This window comes from Drosophila albomicans, chromosome 2L, assembly GCF_009650485.2.
Source record: "Drosophila albomicans strain 15112-1751.03 chromosome 2L, ASM965048v2, whole genome shotgun sequence".
In the NCBI taxonomy this organism is placed as follows: domain Eukaryota; kingdom Metazoa; phylum Arthropoda; class Insecta; order Diptera; family Drosophilidae; genus Drosophila; species Drosophila albomicans.
The window spans coordinates 15,236,033-15,258,806 of NC_047628.2; the positions used below are offsets into that span (position 1 = coordinate 15,236,033).

At 41.1% G+C, this 22,774-nt stretch overlaps 4 protein-coding genes across 16 annotated transcripts in view; 1 reads left to right on the forward strand and 3 right to left on the reverse strand.

Annotated features, from left to right (window-relative positions):
* Positions 1–3,999, reverse strand: part of LOC117565770 (uncharacterized) — a 73,115-nt gene extending 69,116 nt beyond the window's left edge. For 4 of the 5 annotated variants that reach the window (XM_052003140.1, XM_052003141.1, XM_052003142.1 and 1 more), the window contains exon 1: positions 3,534–3,999. In XM_052003140.1, the coding sequence (XP_051859100.1) occupies positions 3,534–3,966 (433 nt within the window). In that variant the 5' untranslated portion in view covers positions 3,967–3,999. Of the gene's footprint in view, positions 1–736; positions 1,044–3,533 lie in introns of those variants that run through there. The other variant, XR_007954656.1, reaches the window with a different exon arrangement.
* The window catches only part of LOC117565764 (GATOR complex protein Wdr59), a 62,401-nt gene extending 47,449 nt beyond the window's left edge, over positions 1–14,952 (forward strand). For 4 of the 5 annotated variants that reach the window (XM_052003121.1, XM_052003119.1, XM_052003120.1 and 1 more), the window contains exons 2-7: positions 11,463–11,806; positions 11,871–12,081; positions 12,149–12,432; positions 12,493–12,666; positions 12,720–14,648; positions 14,714–14,952. In XM_052003121.1, coding sequence (XP_051859081.1) covers positions 11,477–11,806; positions 11,871–12,081; positions 12,149–12,432; positions 12,493–12,666; positions 12,720–14,648; positions 14,714–14,791 — 3,006 coding nt within the window. In that variant the 5' untranslated portion in view covers positions 11,463–11,476 and the 3' untranslated portion in view covers positions 14,792–14,952. Of the gene's footprint in view, positions 1–6,113; positions 6,181–11,462; positions 11,807–11,870; positions 12,082–12,148; positions 12,433–12,492; positions 12,667–12,719; positions 14,649–14,713 lie in introns of those variants that run through there. The other variant, XM_052003117.1, reaches the window with a different exon arrangement.
* LOC117563919 (uncharacterized) lies at positions 6,465–8,350 on the reverse strand. 2 transcript variants are annotated; one of them, XM_034242484.2, is made up of 3 exons: positions 8,000–8,350; positions 7,212–7,937; positions 6,465–7,147 (listed from the first exon to the last, which is right to left on the reverse strand). In XM_034242484.2, the coding sequence occupies exons 1-3, from the start codon at positions 8,036–8,038 to the stop codon at positions 7,040–7,042; spliced, it is 873 nt and encodes a 290-aa protein (XP_034098375.2). In that variant the 5' UTR covers positions 8,039–8,350; the 3' UTR covers positions 6,465–7,039. The 2 variants fall into 2 exon arrangements, with proteins under 2 accessions (XP_034098375.2, XP_051859106.1); XM_052003146.1 differs by having other exon boundaries at positions 7,212–8,348.
* A 1,684-nt stretch (positions 14,953–16,636) lies between the features above and the next one.
* On the reverse strand, positions 16,637–22,517 carry LOC117564082 (enhancer of mRNA-decapping protein 4 homolog). 4 transcript variants are annotated; one of them, XM_034242710.2, is made up of 12 exons: positions 22,287–22,517; positions 21,816–21,976; positions 21,538–21,746; positions 21,058–21,476; positions 20,738–20,991; positions 19,247–20,677; positions 18,835–19,178; positions 18,524–18,773; positions 18,225–18,465; positions 17,994–18,159; positions 17,428–17,935; positions 16,637–17,365 (listed from the first exon to the last, which is right to left on the reverse strand). In XM_034242710.2, exons 2-12 carry the CDS (start codon positions 21,923–21,925, stop codon positions 17,173–17,175), a joined length of 4,125 nt encoding a protein of 1,374 aa, XP_034098601.2. In that variant the 5' UTR covers positions 21,926–21,976; positions 22,287–22,517; the 3' UTR covers positions 16,637–17,172. The 4 variants fall into 4 exon arrangements, with proteins under 4 accessions (XP_034098601.2, XP_051858131.1, XP_051858129.1 ...); XM_052002171.1 differs by having other exon boundaries at positions 21,816–22,109; XM_052002169.1 differs by having other exon boundaries at positions 21,816–22,202.
* Positions 22,518–22,774: the final 257 nt, after the last annotated feature.

Below are 22,774 nucleotides of genomic sequence, written 5' to 3' on the forward strand. Positions count from 1 at the left end.
AGCGGTGATGATCTGGTTGTAGCTGTCGTTGCAGTGGTTGTTGCTGTCGTTGTTGTTGTTTTTGCAGTTGAAATGCAGTGATAAAGCTGCAGATTTGGTTGTTGTTGCTGCTGCTTTTGTTGTTGATTAACGCGCTGTTATATTTGTCGACGCTATAATCGAAGTTGAAAATGCGGCGTTAAACGATACCAATCTTTAATTAACGACTACGATGCAAACAACAAAAAGGAAATCGACTAGTGCAAAAACTTCTGAACATTCAGTTTTTTTCTTGCGGTGGATCGCCTCCAACCTCGATCCAAAATCAACTCCCCTCGACACAGCAAAATCCACATGCTCAACTCGCTAAAAAAAAATTGCACGTGCCTTTTTCATCTCCTATTTAACAGGAGGAGCAGTTTAAAACTCCCTCCCTCCCCTGGAGATTCAACTTATCTCCGATGGTCGCCTCGCGATATATGCACAAACCCCCAACTGCTGTATTAAACGATAATCTAAAAACGTACATTTTAAGGCATCATGGCTTTCGCTTCGAACAAGCAAATGGCCCAGCATATCGGAAAAATATCATATAGTGACGTTAGGATAATTGCTAAGGCAAAATTAATCGACATCGTCATATGTAAAACGCTCAAAAGTCAGCTTTAATTGCCATGCCAAAGTGCCCAAGGATCTGTAAGAATCAATCAATTAATAATTTATAGATATATTTATCTCGAACTACATTTTCACTTACCAACCAATGCATACCAAAATGCATATCCGCAATTCAATGTTAAAGGCTGTTTTTCCAGGCATACACCAGACTTAAGTTTATAGCAAATTGCTTAAAATTTGTCCATTTGAAGCTCCTCGAAACTTAAGAACTTTCCCTTTGTACCAAACTGTGTAAGATATTTTTGGGATCACCCAACCAAACATCGCGAATTTTTTGTTTATGCATTTAAGTCTTTTTTTCACAAACGATCACCGTACAATTAATATCAATTAATTTTAATGTAGAGATGGTTTCACATTCTGTAGTCCAAGAAATATTTTTGTCATAATTGTTTGGGCTTAATTATCGTCATCATTAGCAATCATTGTTTAATCGTCTTTAAATTGATTCCAGTATTTAATTAATCAACAAAGTGTAATTTTCTAAAAACGTCTGATAAACTCCAATATTACTATTTATCGATAACGATAACTTTTAACGTGCCATAATATGAATCATACAATTTCAGCCCTGGTTCAAACTTTACATTGTATAACATAACATTTGAGCTCACGCGATTTGAAAAGACTTTGGTGGCTTTATAGAGCGCTAACTGAATTCTAGATTCAGGTACTTAATTATTGCCAACCACCAATCGCCGTTGAAGGTTTCCATCATAGTTATATATTTAATGTTATATATTTAATAATGAATTTAACTATACGTCTTATGAAATTAAGGTAATCCCCCGTTTCCACTGTCACTCAGTTCTCTTACGTTCGACCTAATCTCGTTTTGGCGTTTTCACCACCATAGACATTATGGGCAATTTTTGTAATATGGCCGCCAGCAGTCCAAATGTAAGCATCATAACAACTGAAAAAATCCGATTTTAATTTGGAAAATGGAAAAGTTTTGGAAATTTCAAGTATTTGACAATCTGGAGAAATAATCTTCATAAGATAGGCAAGTTTCTCCTATTTCCAATTGCTCACCATGTCTTATTTGCATAAATACATGTACAATGCAGCGTTAACAGAGAGCGATTGTCCAGTGCGTCCTCCATGTACCTCAATGCCAAATTCCCAAACTCAGCACGCTCGATAAAGTCGCGAATCTTTAGTGATGGACAAGTTAGAAGATTTGCAATAACTCACTAATCTTCATAAATAGCGATGAAAAGTTGCTCTAAGTACTTTATTCGCAATCAGCTTTTTATTTATACATTTTCATACCTTGGCGCACTTAATTGTCAGCTGTTTGTTGAGTGGTGAGCTCTTTTTCATTGTCACATCGATTAAATATCGCGTGATTAAAGTCAAGCCCAAGTTGGTCGGTTTCTGCACATGTTATCGATAGATGCGTCTTTAAATAATAATCCTCCGAATGTCCTTGCTACGTTTCTTTAGTAGCTCCACGGAAAGATATCATGGCGTTTATTTGTATTATTATTCGCCAGCTGAAATGTATCATTGCTAATATATGGTCATGAATAAATGTCAGCTCTTGTTGTAGGCTGATACTTGGCGATCAAGTTTGGGGCAAAAGATCTTTGTAGAATTTCCCGACTTTTCGATTTAGTAACTCATTAAATCCACCACTCTGTGCAAATATCCGCCATTGAATGAATCTCCAAAATCTTAAAGCTGGGAAATGTGAAATTTTGCCCTCGTTTGAAAAATCCATTGTGTCAAAAAGATTAATGTAATTTATGCACTTTTGACATGCTGGCTAAGAAAATATATCTCCGGCGACTCTCAATAACAGGCTCCAAAATAATGATTTAAGGTCTTAATATATGAATTTTCAAGGAGTTTGCAGAAAATTTGATCATCGGAAGACATTTAGTTCATTATGAATGCAAGCAATACTGAAACGCCTTGGATGGCGTCATATAGCGCAAATTGTCCGTATTATCCAAGTACTTGATTATCGCCAACCAACAATCATTGTTGAGTACGTCCAAATTCATTCCGTAATTAATTTACTTTATTTTGTTGTATACAATTGTTATGTTTGATCACACAAAGTTATTATCAGTTATCGAAATAAATAGGCTTTACCAATACAGTGCCATCATATCGAATGAAAGTGTTTAGCAGCCTTGGTCCATTGTTGATAATCCAAACATCTGTGGCCATTTCGGTATTCTCTGGGTTATGAAATAGTTCATTTTAACATCTACTGTTTAGAAAGTACTGATTTATTGACACTATTCTTATCAGGAAATAGATTGTCTGACATTCTTATCAGTTGCTATATCTTCGCCGGCACGATCATTGTATCGCAGTCATCCAAATTAGTGTTCATTAAATACAGCACTATGCAATCGATTTGTTACTAAATCCTATAGTTAATGTATGTATATGTAGTATGAATATAATTAAACAAACCAAAAAATAAATTTTCCAATTCATTTTGTTAGAATTTGGAGGTATGTTCATATGTTTGTTCTCTTAATTTGTATGTACATATGTATACTTAAATTTATTATTATATATTTATTTATTAATATATGACAAAATTTATACTTATATATAATAAGGCATCATACATTTATTTATTATCCGAACAAAAAATCAAATTACCCAACATATTGGGGAAAAAAATATCATATAGCGACATTAGGATGATTGCAAAGGCTGAAAATGAATTTCTAAGAACCTTTTATCGTCGTCGGCATACAGTTTGAAAGGCTCAAAAGTTACCTTCAATTGTGGATGCTTAAAGTTCTGAAGGATCTGCAAGGATAAATCAATTGATATTTATTTATAGAGAATATGAGTCCATCTCGATCCACATTTTTCACTCACCAACTTTTTGTAGTGTGCGTCGTAGCAATTCAATGTTAAAGTTTGAGAACGATTGTTTAGTGTCTCTTCCATGATACGGCGTCCAACTTCAAAGAAATCCTTTCTCATATCCGTGTTTAAGATGTTTAGAATCTTAAGCGTTGGACAACTGGCAACAGTTTGCCACAATTCTGCCTCCCCGGACCAGATTGTAAAGTCAATCAAGTCAATTTGCTCCAGCTGTTTCCAAATCTTAATCAAGTCGCGTAGGTTTTCGATAGAGAAATGATTCTGGATGTACATTATGTTTAAGTGGCGCACGTTGCGCATTTTACGCAGCGTAGTCATGTGTCTATTTGGGTGATCATTACTAAAGATAATCCTATGTACGTCCACGGCACGTTTTTCAAAAAGCTTGGATAATTCGACATCAGAAGCACTCAGTAAGCGAAGTTTATGCAGCTTGGGCAACGCCATGAGGTCATCATAATTGCTGGACTCAATCGTACAGTCATCCAGTGTCAACTCTTCAAGCAATTGACATTTGCCAATATCTTTGACCCAATCGTATTCACTTTCATAGTAAAGCCACGAGTTGCTCAAGTCCAGCTTACGCATCTGCGTCCATTTCTGCAGCACAACGCAACGGAAATCACCATCAGGCTTTAAACTATGCAGTCCAGGAAAGAGCTTTGCCATTGTTTGAATTGCTTCATCGGCAACCCGATCGTCACATAGGAATCCAATGTGTACTCAAGTGTTTTCATGCGGGGAAATGTGTAATTTTCCCAGCGTTTGAGAAAGTCCAATTTTACTCTGTCCAGTTTTAATTCCTGCATTGTTGCACTGCAGTTGGATAGGAACACGTCCAACAATTCAGGCATCTCTTCAAACTTCTCATAGTCCCTCCAATCAAGTATAAATCTAAGCTGAAGTTTCCAGGCATAGGCTACATTCTTATTCAAGCGATTTGAAGTGCCCTTGGTGGCTTTATATAGTGCGATTTGCTCATTTAGATTTAAGTACTTGATTATTGCCAACTGACAATCGTCATTAAGTGCGTCCAACATCCTGGCGTTTTTAGTTTCAGATTAAATTATAAAAATTCTGGTTCTTATTGCAGCTTCCAATGAAATTATGAGTCAGAAATCCCGAAAATCCCGATATCTATCAATATCGATAAGCTTAGACTGAAAAATGCAGAATATCGATAGTCCAAACTCTACAATGTTTCAGTATATTCTAGTATATAAATATAATACCGAGGTTCATGCTTCGATGCGGGAAACCACCAAAAATCGCAATAAGGTTAGACAAATAGTTAGTTGCAACTGGCAACACTTTGCCACAATATAATTATATTTGTATGATTAAATTTATACTTTTAATAGGGCATAATGGCTTTATTATGCGAACCAGATTATTAAATGGAAAAATATCATATAGTGACGTTAGGATAATTGCAAAGGATGAAAATTAATCGACATCGTCATACTGTTTAAAAGGCTCAAAAGTCAGCTTTAATTGTGGATGCCTAAAGTGCTGAAGGATCTGCAAGAATAAATCAATTGATATCTACTTATAGATATATTTATCTCGAACTACCTTTTCACTTACCAACTTATTTTGGTTTGCATATCCGCAATTCAATGTTAAAGAGTGTTTTTTCCAGGTATACACAAGACTTAAGATTATTGCTTATTTGCTTATAGGTTTTTTTAGTAGCCCTGATAAAGTATTACTCACTTTTTTCGATTTGTCGAGCGTTGTTAATTGGGCATAGCGTTTAATTAATATTTGTATGTTAATGGGTGTACGAATTACTGTTACTTTTATTTAAAAAATAAACTAACTTTTTATTTTATAGACATATGTATGTATAGTATGCCTACGTTTGACACGGCATTAAAGAAATTATATGTTATGGTCACACTGTGACTTATTTGAAATATTTTTGTGGTGGCATAAAAATAGCAATTTTTCTCTCATTCTGTATGCGGACTAGATTTAGTTATATTAAATAATATCATAATAAAATCATAATTATCAATTTCAAATTATAGTGTTTTGAATCATTTATTGTAATTGTAATTTTTGTAAATTTCATTAGTGAAAAGTATCACATTACGGAATTTAGGATGGGTCCAACGGTTTCAAATGCACTCGCAGCATATTCCAGCCGACGTTCTCCGGTTCTAAAGGCATAAAAGAAAACCTCAGGTTTGGATGCTTGAAGTGACGCTGTATCTGTAAGGATAATGAAATGAATACTTAAGAGCAGAAGACTTTCTGCACAACACTCACCAGTTTTTCGTTTTCACCTGTGTTGTAGGAATACAATGCTAAGCACTGAGAACGAAATCATAGTGCAACTGCGTGCCTGATATATTCAGGATCTTTAGCGATGGGCAGCTGGCAACAATTTACTACAACTCTGCCTCATTCAACATCACCCGATGGTCAATGATATGTAATCGGTGCAAGTGCCTTAAATCTGTAATCAGTTTGCGTAGTTTTTCGCCTGTATAACAATCGTCTTCAAACAATGTCAATTGGTACAAGTGGATCAGTTTGCACAATGTGGTCATGCTGTATTTCCCGATGCAATCGGGAAAGGTAATCTTATGTATGTCGCTGCCACGCTTCTTCAGCAACACGCCCAAAATGTCATCGCGATCATACACATAATAAGTAAGTGTATGCAGCTTGGGCAACGCCATGAGCGCATCATAAATGTCAGACCAATGTCACACGCCAGTGTCACCTCTTCCAACAGCCGACACTTTATAATAATTCCGGGTCACTCATGTCCATTAAGATTCTCACACCATTCGTTCAACGCGTTTGCGCAACTGCGACCATTTCTGCAGCCGATCATAACGAGATACATCATGAGTCTTCACACAGCGGAGTCCAGGAAAGAGCTTTAACATTATTTCTATTGCTTCGTCAGCACCATAATTCCAATCGCAGCTCTTTAATGTGTATTCCGGTGTTTTCATGTTCGGAAATGTGAAGTTCTGCCAGCGTTTGAGGAACAGCTCTGTAACCCATTCTAGTTTCAATTCCTGCATTGTTGCACTAGTGCTGGGCAGAAATATGTCCAACATTTCTGGCTTTTCTTCAAACTTCAGAAAGTTCTCTGGATTCAGTTGAAAGCAAAGCTCATGCTCCCAGGCAAAGAAAACATTTGAGTTCAAGCGATTTGAATGGCCTTTGCCTTCATATAGCGACAGTTGATTTAATATTAAAGTACTTAATTATCGTCATCAAGCAATCATCATTTACTGCGTCCAAATTCATTGCGTATTTAATTAATCAACAAATTCGTTAACATCTAAATAACGTCTGATAAAACAAATATTACTATTTATCGATAACGATAACTTGTAACGTGCCATAATATGAATCATACAGATTGGCAGCCCTGGTTCAATATTGATAGTGTGTGAATGTGAAATACCAATATTTTATATCTATTAAATGACTTTTGCTAACATATTGTCTTAGGTTTAGTGACTAAAAAGCTTAGACATTATAAATTACTTTACTACTGCAAAGGCCTTAAATGAATTTGTATCATATTGCAACTGAATAAATCCGATTTTAACTGGGAAAAAGAGTGCTTTAGTTTTGGATGGTTGAAGTGATGACGAATCTGCAAAAATATAACAATTTCATATTGATGAAAAGACAGTTTCTCCTATTTCCACTTCACTCACCAGCTCTTCATTTGCATCCGTGTTGTCCCAATGCAGCGTTAAGGGCAGAGAGCGATTGTCCAGTGCGTCCTCCATGTAAATATAGCCATATTCAAAATTCATCAGCACGCTCGATAAAGTCAGAATCTTTAGTGATGGACAAGTTAGAACAATTTGCCACAGCAATAACTCACTAATCTTCATATTATAGTCGATGAAATCCAGTTGCTCTAAGTACTTCAAATTCGCAATCAGCTTTAGCAGATTTTCATCATTGATCCCACAATATTCAACCAAAGTCAATTGGCCCAAGTTGGTCGGTTTTTCTAGTGTGCACATGTTATATTGGCTGATGCTTTCTTTAAACATAATCCTCCGAATGTCCTTGCTACGGTTCTTTAGTAGCTCCACTAAGATATCATGGCGTTTATTTGTATTATAGTTTGCCAGCTGACGCAACTTCATTGCTAATATATCATCATAAATAAATGTCAGCTCTTCCAGTCGCTGATACTTGGCGATCTCTTTGGGGCAAAAGATCTTTGTCATTATCTCAATTGCTTCTTCAAAGTCACCATAATGCAAATTGCCGCCATTGAATGAATACTCCAAAATTTTCATGCTGGGAAATGTGAAATTTTGCCCTCGTTTGAGAAAATCCATTGTGACAAACTTCAGGTGTAATTTTTGCACTTTTGGACTAATGCTGGCTAAGAAAATATCCAACATCTCCGGCGACTCTTTAAACTGTTTAAAGTTTACTTCAGTTAGTTTGCAGGAAATTTGATGTCGCCAGACATAGACCATACTTGAGTGCAAGCAATATGAAACGCCTTGGATGGCGTCATATAGCGCAAATTGGTCCGTAAGATCCAAGTACTTGATTATCGCCAACCAACAATCATTGTTGAGTACGTCCAAATTCATTCCGTAATTAATTTACTTTATTTTGTTGTATACAATTGTTATGTTTGATCACACAAAGTTATTATCAGTTATCGAAATAAATAGGCTTTACCAATACAGTGCCATCATATGAATGATAGTGTTTAGCAGCCCTGGTCCATTGTTGATAATCCAACCAGTGTGGCCATTTCGGTATTCTCTGGGTTATGAAATAGTTCATTTTAAAATCTACTGTTTAGTTTAATACTGATTTTATTGACACTTTCTTATCAGTTCGATTTGTTTATGTTTAGTTTTATTTAATTTCAAATGATTGTAACAAATGTCACAAGTACTTATTAAATCACTGAAATTTATTTTATTTAATAAGATCCTATAGTTAATGTATGTATATGTAGTATGAATATTATTAAACAAACCAAAAAATAAATTTTCCAATTCATTTTGTTACATTTGGAGGTATGTTCGTATGTTTGTTCTCTTAATATGTATGTATGTATACTTAAATTTATTATTATATATTTATTTATTAATATATGACAAAATTTATACTTATATATAATAAGGCATCATACATTTATTTATTATCCGAACAAAAAATCAAATTACCCAACATATTGGGAAAAAAATATCATATAGTGACATTAGGATGATTGCAAAGGCTGAAAATGAATTTCTAAGAAACATATATCGTCGTCGTCATATAGTTTGAAAGGCTCAAAAGTTACCTTCAATTGTGGATGCTTAAAGTTCTGAAGGATCTGCAAGGATAAATCAATTGATATGTATTTATAGAGTCCATCTCGATCTACAATTTTCACTCACTTTGTATGACGTATAATTGTTGTAGAAATTCAATGTTAAAGTTTGAGAACGATTGTTTAGTGTCTCTTCCATGATACGGCGTTCAACTTCAAAGAAATCCTCTCTCATATCCGTGTTTAAGATGTTTAGAATCTTAAGCGTTGGACAACTGGCAACAGTTTGCCACAATTCTGCCTCCCCGGACCAGATTTCAAAGTCAATCAAGTCAATTTGCTCCAGCTGTTTCCAAATCTTAATCAAGTCGCGTAGGTTTTCGATAGAGAAATGATTCTGGATGTCCATTATGTTAAAGTGGCGCACGTTGCGCATTTTACTCAGCGTAGTCATGTATCCATTTGGGTAATCATTACTAAAGATTATCCTATGTACGTCCACGGCACGTTTTTCAAAAAGCTCGGCTAATTCGACATCAGAAGCACTCAGTAAGCGAAGTTTATGCAGCTTGGGCAACGCCATGAGGTCATCATAATTGCTGGACTTAATCCTACGGTCATCCAGTGTCAACTCTTCAAGCAATTGGCATTTGGCAATATCTTTGACACAATCGTATTCATAATCATGGTAATACCAGTTTGAAAGGCTCAAAAGTCAGCTTCAATCGTGGATGCTTAAAGTGCTGAAGGATCTGCAAGAATAAATCAATTGATATCTACTTATAAATATATTTATCTCGATCAACATTTTCACTTACCAACTTATTTTCGTACGCATATCCGCAATTCAATGTTAAAGACTGAGATCGATTGTTAAGTGTCTCTTCCATGATCAGCCGGCTAACTTCAAAAAACTTCTTGCCTAAAACCGTGTTTAATATATATAATGTTTTTAGCGTTGGGCAACAGGCAACAATTTGCCACAATTCTGCCTCCCTGGACCAGATATTAATGTCAACTTGCTCCAGCTGTTTCCAAATCTTCATCAAGTCGCATAGGTTTTCGATAGTAAACTGATTTTCGCAAGCCTATTATGCAAAAGTGGTGCAAGTTACGCATTTTACGAAGCGTAGTCATGTACATATGTATAAGAATTTTTGCAATTACTAAAGAAATGTACGTCCATTGCACAATTTTTAAGAACCTCAGCTAAAACATAATCAGATGCATCTGTTAAGCAAGGTTTCTGCAGCTTGGGCAAGGAAAACCCCAAAAAACACCAATCATATGTATCTTAACATTACAATTTGCAACCCCACCGGGCCAGATATGAAAGGCAAAAAATGCTCGTAGATCGCGACTTTTGGACAGCTGCCAACAGTTTGCCAGAATTCTGACTCCTCAGACCAGATTTTAAAATCAAATAAATCAATTTGATTCAGCTTCCAGATCCCAATCAGTTGTATTCAGAGTCAACTCTTCCAGCATTTGACACTTGGCAATCTCTTTGCGACAATCTCAATCAGAAAAACCTTGCCAGCATTTGCTCAAGTCCAATTAACGCAAATATTTCAAGAGCATTGCAATTGAAATCACCAAAGGCCTTCATACTGTGCAGCTTAGGAAATAGGGTTGCCATTATTTGAATTGCTTCCTCTTGAGCACCCTGGCCATCGACGAACTCCAAATTGTACTTAAGTGATTTCAGCGCTTGAGAAAGTCAAATTTTATGATCTCCAGTTTTAATTCCTGAACTCTTGCACTACAGTTGGAAAGGAACACGTCCAACAATTCAGGCATCACTTCAAACTTCTCATAGTTAAAAGAACCAAGTGAAAAGCTATGTTGATGTTTCCAGGCCCCCCCACCCCACATTTTCGTTCTTGGGAGCTTCATATAGCGCGATTTGGTCATCCAGGTTTAAGTTCTTGATTACTTCCAACTGACTATCGCGAGGGAGTGCGTCCATCTTCTTGGCGTTTCTTTTTGTGTTTAAACAATTTATTTGGAAAATTTAGCTTTTTATAGCATTATCCTATGAAATACTGATTCACAGAAGCATTTATAATTATAGGTTTGCCTTGTAACGTTGAATGATAACCCAACCACTAGAATATTAGTAGTAGTATAGCAGCTTAAAGAGAGCTGGATTTCTGTCATAGAAGAGGATGAGACATTAGAACTACTACGATGCTTTAGCTTTAAGTTATTGCTAAATTCCCCCTTGTATATAAAGCAAATAAGACTAGTAACAATTTAAATTAAAAATAAACGTACCAATTCACAACTTGGTTTTTGTTGGCATATGCACTTACACCAATAAACTGAAAATCGTAGTCGAGTGCGTTGAACATCTCGGCGTATTTTTTTTAAAAATTGTTATTGATAACTTGTTGAATTTGTTGTTGCAGCATTTGAAAATTCGATAGTTTTTTGGATTATAACGTGTTGAATATCGGTAATGCAGAAAACGATACGAACTAAAAATGGCATATTTGAAAAACGAGGGCGGTCACACTGCTCAGTGTAATAGTTTGTTATTGTTATCGTTGTGCGTGTTCATCATCGTCTCTTTCTCTATCGCTTATCAGTTCGTTTTGTTTCGTGCTTTTAGTTGGTAAAATTCATTAGATTTCGCACCTTATGTTGTCCCCCCACACACCAACAGCATAAAATCACCAAATGCCGCCAACAGAGACGCTGCGAGCTGGCAGCAGCAGCGGTGGGGAGCGTGGTGGAGGAACTGCAGGCGGCGTTGGCGGAGTTTCCGAGCAGACGTACATCATTAGGCAGAGCAACAAATGCTACGAGCACCGCGATTCACAGGCCACCGCCATGTCCGTGGACTACTCGGGCCAATGGGTCTTGTTGGCGGGTCGCGGTCATTTGGCACTGCAGCGCTTGGGCCAAGATGATGGCACGCTGCGTCGCCACGAACGTCAGTCCAAGTACGATGTGTCCGTGGCCGAGTTTGCCATTTGCCCCAGCCGTCGAGAGTACTGCGCCATAGCGGTGAGTTATGCCATTAGTACAGCTTTAATGCCAGCTCATACAATGCCATCTTTGTATTTTTCAGACCAGTCAAAACATTGACATTGTGCGCTGGGGACCCGCTGAGCCCTACTATGAGAACTCGCTGCGTGGTCACACGCGCACAGTGACGGACATCGACTGGCATGGCAAGAACCCCAACTTGTTGGTTAGCTGCTCCATTGACACGTTTTCGCACATCTGGGATTTGCGCGATCCTCGCAAGCCGGCGCTCTCCTTGAATGCCGTCTGCATGTGTGAGTATAGCTCGCTGTTCTATGGCATTCATTGTGCAGTTGCTTTAAATGTGCCTCTCTTTTCTAGCTGGTGCTACCCAAGTGGGTTTCAATCGCGTCTCCGGCAACCTGCTCGCCGCTGCACACGATGGTGACTTGCGCATCTGGGACATACGCAAGGGCAGCTGCCCAACGCACTACATTACCGCGCATCTGAATCGTGTGCATGGTATCAACTGGAGTCACATGCGCGAGACGTGCTTGGCCACCGCCAGTCAGGACGGCACTGTCAAGTACTTTGATGTGTGCAATCCGCGTCGTGCCGAAAAGATCATCACCACGTTGTCGCCCGTGTGGCGTGCCCGATATACAGTAAATGCGAGTCATTTGTTCTCCCCAACTTTAGTTGAAACTTTCGATTTTTTCCCTTAGCCCATTGGCAACGGATTGGTCAGCATTGTGGTGCCGCACTTGGGTCGTGGCGAGAACAGCCTGCTGCTCTGGAGCAACAGCAAGCAAACGGATCCGATTTGCTCCTTTGTGGGTCACACTGATGTCATTCTGGACTTTGCCTGGCGTCCCAATCGCGAGAACTTTAATGAAATTGTAAGAATAGCTCGATAATTACAATCAAAAACATTACTAACAACTGATTTTAGGAGCTGGTCACTTGGTCGCGAGATCGCACGTTGCGTGTGTGGAAGATCGATGAGCAAATGCTCAAGCTATGCGAACCCTCAGCGGATGAGGATGAGGAGAGCGAGTCGACGCCACGATACGAGCCAGAATTGAGTGAATTGCGCGCGTTAACACCACCAGAATTCCTGCATACGCTACATCCACGTCCCATGGCAGCGGCTTCGCTGCCCATTGTGGCCACACTGGATGCAGCCGGTGCTGCTGGGGGCAACGCACTTCCCATGGCACGTTCGCCCAGCTTTGGCGGCGTCTATACGCGACGCGAGGAGACGCACATAGCGCGCTCGTTGACGGATCAACCCACGTGTTCGCTGCATCACGAGTTCTCGTTGCTGAACACGAATATGCCGAATGTGGATGTGGATATGCTGGATGCCATTAAGCGCTATGCTTGCTTCAAGATCTGTGCAGCCGATCACACGGTCATACTGCAGGTGACATTCCCCACCTCGTATCCCAGCCCCAATGTGCCGCCCGATTTTCAATTGTGCCAGGGCACAACCCTATCTAGCGATGTCAGCGCCGTGCTGCTCAAGGTGTTGCGTTCGAATGCGCTGCAACGGGTAAAGAAATCCCGCAGCTGCCTCGAGCAATGTTTGCGTGCTCTGGTCGCGGCCATGAAGAAACGTGTGACGGCTGTGAGCGGCGTCGGCGTGGGAGCGGATCGCAGCCAATTGCTGCTGCAGTCACCACGTTTGGAGGGCGCATTGTCCAGTGCTCTGCACGATGCCTGCATTCCATTTCCACGCACCTCGGGCGTTCACTTCAATGCCATCGGCATGCTGACCACTTTTGCCCAGGTGCTGAACACCAAACGCCTAACACTGCGTCAGCATCAGGCCATCACGCCGCGTACGTTGAGTGCCATTAATAGCAGCGGCCTGCTGGGCAACGCGATGGCTACCACGCAACGAGATGCGAATGCTTCGTTCTATCTGCAGGAGCGCATGATTGCCGGCAAGCCGGGCAAGCAGCGTGTGATGCGTCAAATGAATGGCACCACGCCCGTTGTCCATGTCTACGATGCCAGCCAGCTGCTGCACATTAATCGCGAGATGGCGCGCGAATTTACGCTGGACAAGCGCAACATTGCCGACACCTGTCGACGCAATGGCGAGATTTGTCGTGCCCACGGCCGGCTAGATTTGTTGCCAATCTGGTTGTTGGCCGAGCTCATTGCAACGCCGCCAGCAACTGGCCAGCAGCTGGGGATGAACTGTCCAATGTTGTTTCACAAGGATCCGTTTAAGAAATCACTGCTGGAATCGCTAATCATGCACTACGCAGGCGCTGGCGATGTGCAGACAGCGGTACTCTTGGCCTGCCTCTTTGACAAGTGTCCGGCAGCGCCCAGCGATCTGAAGGATGTGCCCAGCTGCCGATTGCCCAGTCAATTGCATGCCCAGCTCTCGCCTTATCACACAGTGTTGCCATTGGACTTTAAGTCGTCGACACAATCACGCACTGCTGCCGGCAATCTGCAGCAGCTGAAACAGCTGCGCAGCAATTCGTGGTCGGATTCACTGAATTGCCTGATGACATTTGGACAAACGGATGCCTATGCTTGTTCGCTGATTAAGCGTACACGCATGCCGCTCTTTGATCAGTTTAAACGCGTCTATGCTGACATACTCTTTGGCTGGCAGCTGCTCTCCAAGCGTGCTTTAGTTCTCAAACATACGCTACACGCGCCTCCGCCTTCGCAGGGCGTTGAGTTTGTCACCGAGTGCTCCGGCTGTGCAAAGCCCAAACGAACGCCCAAATGTGAGCCCTGCAAGCGGCCCGTGCTCTTCTGCACGCTCTGCTGCCTGCCCGTACGTGGAGCGGCCAATGCGTGTCTCTCGTGCGGCCACGGCGGGCACATGCAGCACATGATGCAGTGGTTCGAGGTGTGTAGCTTAAAGTTCTTTAAGATAACTGCAACTATAACTGATGATCTCTTTATTTCCCACAGAAACACAGTGTTTGTGCCGCGGGCTGTGGCTGTCGTTGCCTGCAGCGCACCTCGGAACTGCTCGCTTTGATAAGCTGATCACCACATGGTGCTATTATTACACTGCTAGCTTTAAGTGTAGCTTTGGTAAACACTTTTTACGCTGTGCAAATCAAAATCCACCTACACATAATTGTTTTTGTTTTAGTCTCTAAGACCACATTTTGTATCGGCAAATATATAGTCTACGTCTGTAATTATCCATCACGCTCTTATTATCATCAGCAGCAAACATGCTACGATCGAAAGGTACTAAACGATGCTAAAAATGTCGGGTAGAGAAGCACTAAATTCTAAGCAAAGTTCTAAAACACAATTGATCTGCCACACCACCAATGCTAATTAAGTGTCTATCTCTTATACTCTCGGAGGTCTAAATATGAATACATACAGACAATATCGTCTGGCTGATCAGGAAAATATATATACTTTATAATTCCAAGTTTATATGTTTAATGTTGGTAAGTTATAATACCCCGTGCAGATTGCTGGTAATCAAGTATACCAATGAAATATTTAGTACTGATATTTCATACGAAAAATAACCGCATTGAAGAAAGTGTGTCACAAAACCTCTATAGGGGAGTGAAGTCGGCAATAGGGAAATGCACAGTCATCCTGCCAATCTTAGAGTACTTGGCCTAACCTTATCCCCCTCCATCCCCCTCACCATACACGTGACTAGGCACTATCTGGAACTGTCCTCCCCGCTCCACCTTCCTCTTCCAATCATATAGCTTCGCTGAATGAGTTTAGTGCTCAGAGAAAAATTAAGAGAGCAGACTACACTACTTAGTGCAGCGACACTTGTCAGTATCTCGTGACGGTTTCTGAGTGGGTCTCAAGACCCCCTATCATGCGGAAGAACTGAAATACCAGGCGAACATAATTGAGTGGCACGTGGATCAATCTGAGAATGGACTCACATAATCGTTGCTGTCATTGGTCAATTTTTCAGTAAGTGTTCTCTTGTATGAGGATCCTAAGAGCGGAAGTGCGAGAGAGTGCTTGCATTTGATTGGTCAGAATAAAAAACATAGCGAAGTGACTTTGTCTGCGGCGACCTGCTGGTCAATTCTGTTCCCCTAGTAGATAATAAGCAAAGTACAAAAATTCTTGGTAGGATTCGAAGTAATAAAAAAAAATGACTGAAGCACCTAAAATACCAGGCGGACATAATAGAGCAGCAGGCGGACTTACCCCTCAGCAGTTCAGAACACTCAGATCCTCTCACGGGAGCATATGGCGCAATTGATTTTCCATACTATTTGCTTGCTGCTAACTTATGTTTGCCTGGTATTTCACTGGCCGATTTGGCACTTTTTACCCGTTCGGGAAACTAGGTTCTTCCAACAACAACTACAACCACTCAGCTGAAATACCTGGCGATCATAATCGAAAAGCAGGTGGATTTACCTCTTAGCTTAGAACACTTACATATGTAGATCCTCTCAAACAGGGAGTACGTGGTGCAATTGGTTTTCTGTATTGTTGCTTGCTACCAATTTATGATATTTTAAGAATATTGTTAATTCTTTTTGGTAAGTATAAAAAAAAATAAGTATATTTACATATTTTTGTCTTTTTGAAGTTCTTTAAATTGCTACTTACCTTTGTTCTATGTATCCTCCCTCTTTTTTGATCAAAAGGATGATATAAAATAGTGTAATGAATCGCATATTTTGATTTGTATTTAATATTTTTTTTTATTATTATAATTTTTTTTTTAGGCTTAGCTTAATATTTACGCATTTAGTTGCAGTTCTGTAATTCTTTTTTTCGCAATCATCATAATTGTCCCTTTTGGAAAAGTTCGTTCGTATCTTGAAAATATTTAGTAATTGTTTTAAAATGTAATTCTATAGCTCTGCTTTAACGTGTCTATTTTAATCTTCAATAAGCGTCATAAGAAATGGAAAAAATTCTATCGATAAAAAAGCGCGCAAAAGAAACGAAATCAAAAAAAAATACTCAATATTTTAAATACATATTATTAAACTTATTGTAAATATTAATCACGTTGAATGATTCTTTTCAGCTTAATTTCGTAATTATTATGATTTCTGTTTTGTTTACTGCTTAACTGGAAAAAGACAATATATATCGTGACAAGAACATGAGATGTGAATAAGATCTAAGAAATACTAGAAACAAATACGCACAAAACAAATAGTAACGAAATTGAAAAAAAAATTGGGATATTTTTCCGCTTATGTAGTCAACATAAGGGCAAAGCTAGAGCTAGAAGACGATTCTTTGCGGGATGTGTGTGTGTTGCTTTACTACAAAACGATGGTCGGTCTCTTGTTGTCTATATAGTTATGTATTGTGTGTCGTGTTTAGGGATCTGTGCATGGGATTTGGGGGATCAAAAAAGGTTGTCATTGCCAACTACTGGATGGAAAAGCTTGTTCGTGATATCATTTAAACTGATCATGGTACGTGGCGCTGCACATTGCGATGAGGAGGCGAACGTTGCTGCATTGCGGACTCTTGGGGCAATTCTTAATAAACATGCGGCAATTGCGATGCAGTTCTGAGAGTACTTTCGGCGCATGTTCGCGCGTTATGGGATCCGACATGTTGATGGCCAGCAGTGCCTCATTGAGGTAGCTACAATATATAAAATTTATTAAAACACTTCCCAAGCCAACAAATTCATCTATTCCGTTTACCTCTGTTTAAGCTCATTGTGATTGCTCATGTCGGCAGAAATTTGCTGAATAAGAGAAAGCAGCACCTTTTGCTCAAGCCGGCAACCATCGGGCGCAAATACCTGCATGCGATCCGTGTGACGCAACGTGAACTCCACCAGATTTAAATCGTTAGCCAGCAACGCCTGATGGAAGGCCTTGTTGATTTGTCCCGCCTGCAGCAATTGCTTAATGCTATCCCGCAGATCATAAGTCGGAGCCGGAGTGGCTGCCTGTGATCTCATGGCCATGCTCTGGCTATCCACATACTTGCGCAATTCAGTGCGTATGGTCTCCTGTACCTGGCGAGCCAGCAGTATTTCTAAGCTCTTCACTTCGCGCTGTGTCTCGAGCATGGCGTCGGTTAATTCATTGCGATGTTTCAGCAAATTGGTCTCGACCAGCTGCTTCAACAGGGCCAGCTTGTTGCTCAGCTCCTCACCCTGCGGTTGCGGCATATGCTGCAGATACGCACTAAACTCTACCATAACTGCAAACGAAAAATGCAATTTAGTAACTGAAGAAAAAAATGCATTTGCTGCACTCACAGTCCTTGATGCCCACGCTGAAGGCGTCGTGCAGCTGCTTGAACATGCTTTGCGAGGACTTCTCATAGGCTGGTATCAACGTGCTGCTCATGGACTCTATGAATGCCGTTTGCAGGCTCGTCTGCACTCCTATCAGCACCGATTTGCCAAAGGCATCCAGAAATTGCTAGATAATACACTCACATTTAATTGCTGTATTTAAAAATAGGTTCGTTATATGGGACTGCTTACCTTGCTCTTGCACACTTGGGCAATGTTCTCTTTCACGGTCTTGTCGAAGACACTCAATTTTTGCACCATTTCTAGTTGCATTTGATTCTGTAATTGATCCATTTTGGCACTGACACATGGCAGTATGTGCCGTTGTAGCTCCATGTTGAGCACATTGCCAATGATGTCCGTAAAGTGCTTCATCACATATTGATTAAGCACCTGCAGCACGGAATCGCGCATTACGCGATTTTGATTCTCACTATGGTGAAAAGCAATATATATAAAATATTGATATCTTTGAAATGTGCTCTGCTTACCGTTCGTGTAGAAATTCGGCCAGCCGCCGCTTGTGCTCGTTCTCGTAGCGCTTTAGATATTGTTCCATCAGTTTGCATAATTGCATTTCAATTTTATAAGCCAGCTCGTTGACAGTTTTTGGTTGCAAGGCAGCTGCTTTGCCACTGCTGCTACTGCTGCCAGGTTGCTGCTGTTGTTGCTGCTGCTGTTGCAGCTTGTTCACCTCATGCTCTAATTTATTCAACTGCTGCGATTGTGCCTTGACCAGATCTTCAAAAAGTCAAATCGATTATGTTAAATGAATCTCTTGAATCTTGCATCTCATATTTACCCAATAATTGTTCCAGTTTCGCATTCATTTCCGCATTGCCAGCGGCATTTTCGATTGTTGCATTGTGGCTGCTATTATTGCTGCTATTCAAAGTGCTTGATGTATTATTGTTGCTGCTGCTGTTGGCGCTGCTGTTGCTGCCACCCAGCGTCGGTGGCACGTTGCCATTATTCTTGTGCTGCACCGCTTGCGACATGATTTGTGCTGCATTTTGCAGTTCAGCTGATTTCTTAGTAGGTGCGCTTTGCAACTTAGACGACGATGCATCGGGCAACCAATTGGCCGCAGATTCCTCCACCGCTTGCAGCAATGATGGCGATGCATTGGCCAACTCTTCCTCCTTCCTAGGGATTATAAAACATATCTTAGTTAGAAAGCCAAACAGAATTTATCTTAGCCATTGATTACTTACTTCTTTTCGGCTTTGCAGAGCATAAAATAACTATTGTCCTCGTCTGATTCCAAATTCTCCAACTCTGGTTCATAATCATCAGCATCTGCATCCTCCTGGGTGGCCATAATCTCTTGCACCTCACGACTAGGACTTGAGCCACCGCTGGCCAAATTCTCGGCCACATTGCGTTCCGGATTGCGATCGATGGCAATAAACTTTTTACGTGCCTCCAGTTTTTCCTTTAGCTTTTGCTGCTCTCGATCCTCAATTAATGTATTGTTCATTAAATTCAATAGATTTGCATTAGATGAATCCGTGCCCTTGGCATTCACCGTGGCCAACATACGCAGTGTGTTCAGCACATGGCTATTAATCTCCGACTGCTCTGCATTCACAGTAGCGGCGGCGGCAGCAGCGACAGCAGCTGTGGTGTTGATGGCATCTGTGCCAGTTGTGTTGCTACCGCCACTGCTGTTGCTAGTGGCCAAGAGGACGGCTGTAGTGCTGTTGCTGCTGGTGGCGCTGAATGCGTCCGGTGTCATGAGATTCAGCAGACTACTAAATGGCGAAGCAGAACGCGACTTGTTCGCGGAGTTGGCCGAGGAAGGGTCCTGCAGCATGGCTGACGGAGCGGCCGCTGCAGCAACAGCGACGGCAACCACAGAGGACGTTGTGGTGCCACCCGAGTTGCGTTTTGGCTTCGCGAAGAGTGCGTCCAGCGGTACAGCGCTGGAGCCGCTGCTGCTATTGAGCGGTGAGCTAGGCTCCTGTTTAATGTCGCCCACATGCAACAGTCGAGTGGTTGTCCCATCATCGGGTGTGAGCGACCGTTTGTTGCTGTTGCTGCTAGTGGTCAAGCTACGTTCTATCTTTTCCGCCGCACATGGCTGATAGATAATCTGACATTCTTGCAGACTCTTGCCCTGCACGACAAACATATGCACCACAAGCGCATCAGTAGTCGCATTATTCTCATCATCATCATCATCGTAGTCATCCTCGAACTGATAGTAGTTTTCGTTGGTGGTTTTCAGCTGACGCATACTGGCATCCACAATTGAAAAGGACAAAATGCCCGAGCTCAGTTTGAATTCCGCCACGTTTTGGATGCGTGCGACGGTCTCCTTGTTGCCTACACTACCGCTGCCAGCACCGGCCGAAACATTGCCATTCTCAGAGTCGCCGCTATCGCTGGCCTGATCATTGAGGCTGCTATTCAAGGCGCCGCCGCTGTTGATTTGCATCACATAGACGGCCAGAGAGTCGATGCTTGAGATGACCAGATAGCCAGCGCTGCGATCAATGCCGGCAATAAACTTACATGGCTGCACAGGCGTTGGAATACTAGCCACAATATTGACCGTCTGGAGGCATTCCCACAGCGAGCAGTTCCACAATTTAATCTCAGTGTTGTAATCACTGGTGGTGATCACATACTGCCAATAGGCACTGCATACGCAAAATAGAAGTGAAAACAAATAGTATAGAAAACATTGATAGAATACTTACTCATCCACCGGTTTGTTGATGTTGTCGAGAAAGAAAAGCGAGGAGACGCGTTTTCCATCGTGTGGCTTCCATTCGTGTAGACAGCGATGATTGCGCACATCAAACAAATAGATCTGATAGAAACGCACAACGCCATCATCACAAGCAGCGGCCACAGTGGTGCCATCGGGCGAGAGAGCAGCGCAGGTGATTAATGAATCTTCTTCGATCTTCAAATAGCCAGTCTCCAAAGCAGCTGGCTGTATTTGGCCGCGCTAATATATAAAAATACATACAAATTAATTGAACATTTTAATTTGTTTTAATTTTGTTCAACTTACACCATGCTCGGACACAATCATGCGCACATGGAAGCATTGAAACTGCGAGCTACGTGACCACAGCAACAGCTGGTTCTCATCTTCCTCCTCTCCGCTGGCACCAACAGTGCCACCTGCGTTGCTGCTGTGGCTGCTGGTGATATACGGACACCACGAGACCATGTCAAATTCAGGGGTATAATTTGCAATGGGATCATCGACTTTGAGCACAAGTTTGCACAACAAACTGCCATCGATTAGATCGATCTTATACACAAACATTGAGCTCACATCAATCACTGCCAAGATGCGATCACGTTCGCTATGGGCAAACTGCAGATCGAGCACCTCACCGTTCATGCCCTTGATGAGAGCACGTTGGCTAGTGTTGGTGTTGCACACACGCACCATGCCTTCCATGCCGGTGGCTTTATTGTTTACTATACAGAGATAGAAAGAAAAGATGTATAATGTAATTAATGCCATACTTTAAGTACATACCATTGATAGCATAGGCCAAATGCTTGCCATCGCGATGCACTGCGACCAAGTGACCAGGATAGTAGTATTTGTGCTCCCATTTGTAGTCGACAACGTTCTTGAGCTTGACCTTGGAGGAGCCGTGAACATGAGTTCCGCCACAGCCATAGATTTTCGTATGATTCGTTTTGATATTATGACAACATTGCTTGGCAAATGGCTTGAAGTTGCTGCAATGAACAAATAACGTATAATCGGAACTAGATCAACATTTTTAAGCCAACCGAATTATCACTTACATGACTTCGATCTTTTTGTTATCCACTTGATTGCCATTGGCGGCAACAATGACTCCACCGCCGGCTTTCGCTTCCGTTGTCTGATCCTGTTCAATGTTGCTAGAGCTCATATTGAGGCGGGTTCTAATTAGAATTGATGATGTTGATGTAGTTGTTGTTGTCTGCAAATTACTGTTGCTCGTTAATGCCGTTAAATCAGCGTCAGTGTTGGTATTTGCTTTAGTAGTAGTTGGTGCTGCTGTAGCTACTGTTGTTGCTGTGCTCGCTTGCTTTACTGCTTTGCCTTTGCCACACCTTGATGATTGCAATGGCAGGGACGGCGGGTTACGAAAGATTGGCAAATGTGCGAGCGCAAAGAGCGCGATTAACATTGACGCATAAAACTTACTAGGAAGAGACCATCATCTAGATATTTACTTATCGACTGCAGCAGTATTATAAATCAAACCCATTGTGTAAACGTAAACTAACCTGCACTTCAGCAGCAGCCTCTTCGCCAGTTGCACGCGATTTGTTGGCTTTGCTTTTGCCGTTTTTTTGGTAGCCACAAACGTGCAAAAGATGCGCACAAATATTACGCACGCACGGAGCAAATTGTTTTAATGCCTATTACACCATTTAAGCAATCAATTTCAACAAATGCACACGTAAAAATCGTATGGCAAATTTTGCGAAAATTTGCTCCAATGCCGCAAAGCGTTAGTGATGTGTAGCGGCGAATGCTGCACAATCGATAACATGCTGCGTCCGTTATCGCAAAGCTCTAATTGTCTATCGAAGCAGGGCTGCCTTTTTGATTCAACACTTCTTGCGGGGGAAATTCAAAAACAAAGTGTATCGAGTTTTTTACATTTTGCTTATACAGCATATACATATTTATTGCATTTAGCATTTTGTAACATCAACTTAATACATTTATCATTTCATTTCATATCATATAGATGTATATCCCTCAAAAC

Bases quoted from the DNA above. Each gene is read 5' to 3' on its own strand.
- LOC117564082 (XM_052002169.1), bottom strand. From the start codon at position 22,186: ATGTTAATCGCGCTCTTTGCGCTCGCACATTTGCCAATCTTTCGTAAC. The intron at 20,678-20,737 runs GTAAGTATTCTA...TTGCGTATGCAG, and splicing joins ATCAACAAACCGGTGGATGA to TGCCTATTGGCAGTATGTGA. The intron at 19,179-19,246 runs GTAAGTAATCAA...TATAATCCCTAG, and splicing joins CTCTGCAAAGCCGAAAAGAA to GAAGGAGGAAGAGTTGGCCA.
- LOC117563919 (XM_052003146.1), bottom strand. From the start codon at position 8,117: ATGAATTTGGACGTACTCAACAATGATTGTTGGTTGGCGATAATCAAG. The intron at 7,148-7,211 runs GTGAGTGAAGTG...ATATTTTTGCAG, and splicing joins CGGATGCAAATGAAGAGCTG to ATTCGTCATCACTTCAACCA.